Source organism: Mycena indigotica (assembly GCF_014461135.1).
Source record: "Mycena indigotica strain 171206Taipei chromosome Unknown Mind.scaff0005, whole genome shotgun sequence".
In the NCBI taxonomy this organism is placed as follows: domain Eukaryota; kingdom Fungi; phylum Basidiomycota; class Agaricomycetes; order Agaricales; family Mycenaceae; genus Mycena; species Mycena indigotica.
The window spans coordinates 4889355-4895987 of record NW_023503004.1 but is presented as its reverse complement, the minus strand read 5'-3'; the positions used below and the strand labels follow the sequence as shown (position 1 = coordinate 4895987).

At 54.1% G+C, this 6633-nt stretch overlaps 2 protein-coding genes across 2 annotated transcripts; both read left to right on the top strand.

Annotated features, from left to right (window-relative positions):
- Nucleotides 1–3016: 3016 nt before the first annotated feature.
- On the top strand, nt 3017–5042 carry MIND_00646900 (Carboxypeptidase; the record flags this gene model as incomplete). Its single annotated transcript, XM_037363203.1, has 11 exons — nt 3017–3330; nt 3378–3444; nt 3496–3778; nt 3826–3947; nt 3998–4129; nt 4178–4276; nt 4323–4547; nt 4603–4638; nt 4692–4798; nt 4850–4898; nt 4962–5042. The coding sequence occupies 11 exons, from the start codon at nt 3017–3019 to the stop codon at nt 5040–5042; spliced, it is 1515 nt and encodes a 504-aa protein (XP_037221124.1).
- Nucleotides 5043–5209: 167 nt separating this feature from the next.
- Nucleotides 5210–6418, top strand: MIND_00646800 (uncharacterized protein; the record flags this gene model as incomplete). Its single annotated transcript, XM_037363202.1, has 4 exons — nt 5210–5535; nt 5580–5989; nt 6036–6094; nt 6143–6418. The coding sequence occupies 4 exons, from the start codon at nt 5210–5212 to the stop codon at nt 6416–6418; spliced, it is 1071 nt and encodes a 356-aa protein (XP_037221123.1).
- Between the last annotated feature and the right edge of the window lie 215 nt (nt 6419–6633).

The following is a 6633-nucleotide window of genomic DNA, read 5'->3' as shown; positions in this document are numbered from 1 at the left end:
CTGGAGAAAGTTCGGGTGTCTGGAAATCAGATAAGGTGCTATTGAACCTCGCAGAATTTCATACCGTAGCCATGTAGACATTTGGATTTCCTCTAGCCATGCTTTTCTTACCACCTCATTATATGTGGTGTCCTGCAGCTTCTTGCGGGAGATGAATGCGGTCATAACTTGACCATTGACCCGCACAGAAAACATCACTTGGTTGAAATTTGCCCTTGGTATGGATCCAAGATCTAATTGCTCTTCAAGATCCAGGTCGCCGACAGGGAGGTGTCGAAAATCTAGGACATGGCTCTAAATATCACCGCAAGATCCATTGTCAGTACATACCTTGTGCGCTTGGAGTGCTCTGGTGGATGTGACTGATGAAGCTGCCGCCAGTGATAGTGAACTCCTTGGCTCCGGAAAAGAACCCTCCGGATATCAGGGTTCTGGGCATATCAACAGCATTCTCTGGAGTTGGTTTATGGGAAGACTCTGAGTGCCCAGTGCTGAGATTTGGAGTCATGAGAGTAACACTGCCAGTGGGTTGTGCAGATGGTGCAAGAGATGGTGGGAGTCAAGAAGCTTAGCGTCGACCAGCGACAGGTCAGCGACAGTGAGGCTATGTACACAGCTGTTCATATCATGATGCCAGTCATTACATATTACATTTAGTATTCGTCTAAACCTTCCGCCCTTCAAACCTTGTTATTCCGACCATTCCCGCCCGGTGAGAATGTTGACATCTAAACTGCTTGGGGCCACCGATAAATTGGAATTCATGTCCAGAGGACCTGTGCCAAACGTCCACCCACTGGCCCCGTCACTCGCGCTCGACACAGTCGCAGTAACGAATGAGCGCTCTGATATTCCTTGGCCTGCGTCTGTGGCCGAATCTTCCACAACACCAGAGGTGACGACAGAAGAAAGATAACTCTGCCACAGCATTGCGGTACTGCTCCACGATTCTGTCGACGATGACGTGTACATCGGCGTCTGCAAGGCACGGGTAATCGAAAGTCGTGAGTGGCTTCCAGGTTGAGGGGAGGGGATGAGGTCGACCGGAGGGACGGGCAGAGGGCGTGCGGGCACTGATGTACGAACGGCAGTTCGTGGGCTACGGACTGCGGAAAGCCGTTGGGCGTATCCGTCAGTGACGAAACGTGTAAATAGGCCCGGAGGTGGAGAGCTTGAGAGGGAAATTTGAAAGGAGCTCCGTTTGGCAGATTGCGGAGTGTCTGCCCTAGGTGATGGACTTGGTGAGTATGGTGGAAGAGGAAGCGATATCGAAGTTATCGTGTTGGCAGACGCAGCTGAACCCATGTCGCTCAATCTGTCGCCTGATTATATTTTCTATCAGTATCAGCGCTCCATTGCGGATTTCGAAAACCTTACCAACTATCGCATAGGTGCGCAACGGCCGCGTTGGTAGGGTGCGTTGCTCGTCTACGTGTATTGCTCGAATGTCGGCAGTCAAATCCGGTATTCGCGCGATGTTTTCGGCTAGCCCCACATGAGAAGCAGAGAGAGCACGTTTTGAACTCCATAGATGACTTGGGACGGAAGACTGTAGGCAGTCAACACAGCACTCTGACCCGCAGAGAACATACCTCTTTCGGACTGGCATCGATGCTGTCCAGGCCCCTCCGTCCACCGTTCTTGAGCTTCGGGAGGCTGCGAGGTATATGCAGCTTCAGAACTGGACGGACGTGTGGCGGTCGATCTACCGGCGGTGTGTAGGGTTCACGATCTCCTCCCAATATAAGGAAGGAAACACGATTGGAATCTTTCAGTAGATCCATTGCATTGATTGGCTCAGGCGGAGGCTGGTAGGCGCTTGGCTGAGCTGTAGCTACCCGTCGCTGTCGACGAAGACGATGATAGCCAACGAAGAGCAGCAACACAAGGAACCCCGCTGCGTGCAATGATCAACAAGAAGATGTTTGAGGGAGAGTTATAACGCACTGGCTGCAACTGCGATGATGGGTCCTATCGCTAATGCCCCACTCTTTGAGCTCAAGACGGGGCGTGATTCGCCGCGTGAATCTCTGCTGCGTCTTCCCCCGAGTCGCACCGGTCCGTCCATTGTTGAGGTTGGGATTGGTGCGGCGTAGGCTCCACCAAGGTAATATAGGATCGCAAGAGCAGCTATGCTCGAAGTCATCCTTCCGGAGGTGGAGGTAGAGTCTGGCTAAGTGGGTATGAGCAACATCGATATATGAGCGGACGAGAAGCCCTACCCCCGCAGTGATTCATGTGGCGTTTGTCTTGTTCTTCGCCAACGATTGAGATTGCGAGCATCGACATGAAAGGATAAATGCCTAATGCACACCAAAGTTGGGGTGCTTGTGCGGTTCCGTCAAGTCGAGGCCAGTCAATCCGACAAGGCGCCGTGCGTAAGGTCCACTGCTGCTGACGGGCGGCCTTGCATTAGGCGGTCCTGCTGGGTGCGGCGCCCAGTGGGGGGTTTGCCGTGGCCCATGAGGGTGGAGGGATCCGAGCAAGATGCGAAAAAGAAGGGGAAGGTGACGTGATTTGTCCACGTGGATCCGTCAAATATATCCCGGTCTCGGCGGACCGATGACGGCACATCAATGTGGCCTTTTGCGGCCAGATTTTGGGATAAAATTTGGATAAAATGTCGGCTGACGACGCGCTGACGTGGCACACTTTCCTTTTGCTTTCGCCCTTGCACGGCGGATATTCCGTCCGCTCGAACTCTCTGCATCACCGTCTCGGTCCCGAACTCGAATGCACCCACACCGCGCCTAATACGCCGACCATCTCCCGCAGTCGATAAGGCCTTATAATAGCGCATCGCACGCTTCTCCAACTATTTTTATGAGGGAGAACTATGAAATCGCTGCGGGCCCGCATGGAAAACAAGTCTTCTCAACTGCGCCATGCTCCATCCGCGCTTGTCGCTCGCACGAATCGCCTTCCTCTTGCCGCGATGGGCGATGTCTACCCGGCTCGCTGGGAACCTGCGTGTTGCACATAAAATACAGCGGCCCACGTCCGAAGAGTCACTGTCATGCGACTACTTTCCTCGCCGATATTATTCTCGGGGCTCTCTGTCCTCGCTGGCCAGATTCCCGCCCGCGACGGCGTGCTTGGCGGGGTGTCGCAGAATCGCGCTCCAATCGTCGAGCAGCAAGTTTTAACGCCGTTCGCCACGACGCCGGGGGCATTACGGGTGACGGAGAATTCTGGTATATGTGGTGCGTTGCTGTTCGAGTCACCGCATCGAATCGTCCCCGCTGACTATCAATACATCGACGCAGAAACGACGCCAGGTGTCTTCCAAGCATCCGGCTACGGCGATTTGACTGCGTCGGAGAGCATATTGTGCCTATTCTCAGACTCGTTCTGTAATGACACTTATGCTTGCACAGTTTCTGGTACTTCGCCGCGCGGAACAACCCCGACACAGCGCCTCTTTCTCTATGGTTCAACGGCGGAGTGCGTCATTATTTCAATGCAAGCCCCTCAGCTTAACATTTGTTGTTGTAGCCCGGAAGCTCCAGCATGATTGGCCTCCTGCAGGAGCTCGGGCCCTGCCGAATCAACAACGACTCGGCCACCGTCAGCCTGAACCCTTTCTCCTGGAACACGAACAGCAACATGCTCTTCATCGACCAGCCTGTCGGCGTTGGCTTCTCGCACGGCACCATGTCCGTCGGGACATCTCAGGCTGCTGCCGCGGACGTCTGGTCGTTCCTGCAGATATTCCTGAAGGATTCACGCTTTGCTAGTCTTGCGTCGCGGGACCTCGCTATCTGGACTGAGTCTTACGGTTGGTGATTAGTCCCGGGAGTAGATGTGTGTTGAGAGTTCGAACAGGTGGTCATTACGGCCCGACATTTGCGGCGTATTTCCTTTCGCAAAATGCCGCGATCGCTGCTGGGACGATCACCGGCATCAAGCTGAATCTCAAGACCCTTGGAGTGGGCGACGGGCTAACGGTATGGTCCATGGATCCGCTCTATCGCTGAATACCACTAATCATGTCCAGGATCCCATTGCGCAATACCCTGGATATATCTCCTATGCTGCGAGTAATCCTTACCACACACTTGTTTCTTCAAGTGTCCTTTCACGGGCTAATACATCGTGGAATACGGCTTCCACCGGATGCAAAGCGCGGGTGGGTCTTCATTCCTATGTTTCTAGTCGTTCAATTGATATGCGGAAGATCACGGCGTGCAATGCCGGCGGGTCCAACTCGGTATGCTCCGCGGCACAGAGCAACTGCAACAACAACATCCTCTCTCCACTTGCGGGCAACTGGGATGTGTGTCCCTTTTGCGCTTACCCCGAATGCTGCCTCACTACCCCAGGTGTACTACGTCCCGACAGCAAACCCCGACCCGTACCCACCAGATATCACGTCGTATCTCGCCTCCATTAGGAGCAAGGTTGGCGGCGAGGTAACTTGGCAGGAGACAAATGACAATGTGTACGACAACTTCGCGGCAACGGGCGACTGGATGCGCACGAGCCTGCCCAATCTCGAGACGGTCATCAACGCGGGCGTGCGGGTGATTATCTACGACGGCGACGCGGTGAGTATTCGCATTACACGTGGAGTTGAGGTTGACAAGGTGCTTTTAAATTTAGGATTACATCCTGAACTTTAACGGCGTCGAAGCGATGGTGAGATTCGTCGATAATGCGTCTGTTCGGGACTAATTGCTTGCTGGGAACAGGTGGATTCGCTGAACACAAAGTTCAGCGCGACGTTCAAGCAGCAAGTCTTTGCTCCGTATAAGGTCAAGGGCCTCCTTGCGGGGCAGTTCAAGAATGCTGGGACCTTGTGAGCTCTGTCTTCGGTGGAACTTGAAGCCAAATTGACCTCTTTATATAGCTCCTACATTCGCATCTATGGTGCCGGCCATGAGGTCCCCGCCTACAAGGTGTGTAGCGCAACTAAACTTGTTAATCGTATTCGCCGTGTTCTGAAACTTGAATGTCTTCAGAATGGATCGCTTGCAGTGGGACAGGCGGCATTCCAGATGTTCTCACAAATTATGGCGAACCAGTCGCTATCTTCTACCTGAGCACTACTAGTATTCCACTGCTGCTGCTGGACTCGGAGGTCGAGCAGGAATCAATAAATTTGATGTCATAATTGAAAACAACTGAATCTTGACTGAATCAATGACTCGTCAGCGGATCGTGTGATTTGTGTGACATAAGCGGATCCTTCTCTTCCTCTCTCCACCACATGCCAAGCTTGTGTGACCTTCCGAACGAGCTGCTCACCGAGTTTGCGCGGTACTACCCCGCGTTGTACTGCCCTCTGCAAGCGGACGCCATGCCATTGGGCACCCAAGCAAATGACTACACAGGAGTGGACACGCTCCGCGCACTGGCGCAGACGTGCGTCCATCTGAGGGCGGTCTTCCAGCCACTGCTGTGGCGAGATGCCTCTCTCTATTTTGAGCCGCGGAAACCGGGGCGTTATGGCGGAACTGGCCGCCGCCGGGAGCGGAAGGCGGAGCGGAAGTTGGCGGCGCTGAGGAGGGCGGTGGATGTGCACGGCTACATTCGGTGGGTGGCAATGTGTTTTTACTACGGACGCTGACGTACTGAAGCTCGCTCACTGTCACACTTCACGAGTGCACGGTGGACAACTGGCACCCCGTTGTCGAGCTGGCGCGCGTCTTGCAGTGCCTCCCGCGGCTGGTCACTCTAGTCATTACCGGCATCCGCGCCTCGGCGGGCTCCGCGAAGAACCTTTGCGCGTCGCTTATGAAGACGGCCTTTGATGGGAAAACATTCCCGAGCGTTAAAGACCTAACAACCGACACCAACGACACCGACATTGTCCTGGCGCTAGAATCCTTTCCCCGCCTCACCGCCCTCAATATGGGCGACATGGCCATCCAGATCCGAGTCGGCGACTTGCGCTTGATCGCTGAATACTGCCCCCACATCGAGAGACTGCACAACATATGGCTTCCCTACAGCAATGAAATCGATATGCTACCCGAGCTTGCCCGCGGTACGCATCGAGTTGCCCGATATCCGTATTGACGCCCTGTCTCCAGCGCTCTCTGGAGGTTTTCCCAAGCTAAGATATCTCTCTCTTACGGGGGGGATCACGAAGGTGCGCACCTCCTTTCCATGCGATGACGCCTATCTCAGCTTGGGACAGGAATGCCTTCAAGGCCTCGCGCTGTGCCGATTCCGGCATTTGGAGCAGCTCACGCTGCGCTACACGGAACGAGTACCGTTTACTTGCGACGCCGGCACGACGGTGCGAAGTATTGTCCCAGACGCGCTTGTAGAGGACTTGGTCGCGGAGTGTGGTAGGATTCTGACCGCGTCGGGTGCGAAGAATCGGCGCATGGTGTGCATCGAGTTTAAGCAGCAGTCGTGGATGCCGCGCCGGGACCGTATCGTGGAAACTACAGAGACGTTTCATTTTTGAAAACACAAGTCATATGACTAGCGCTCAAGATGGAATGTTTCTATCCACAAATTACACTATCTAGCTGATGCCGTTTGCCGGTTGGCACATGCTCAAATTCTTTACAGTTTGGTCCAAGTTTGGTCAGGGGCGATCATCGCGGCGGCACATTACGTCACCAAGTCAGACACATTCACATATCCTCACTCTTCACATCAATCACCTTCGGCGATCCC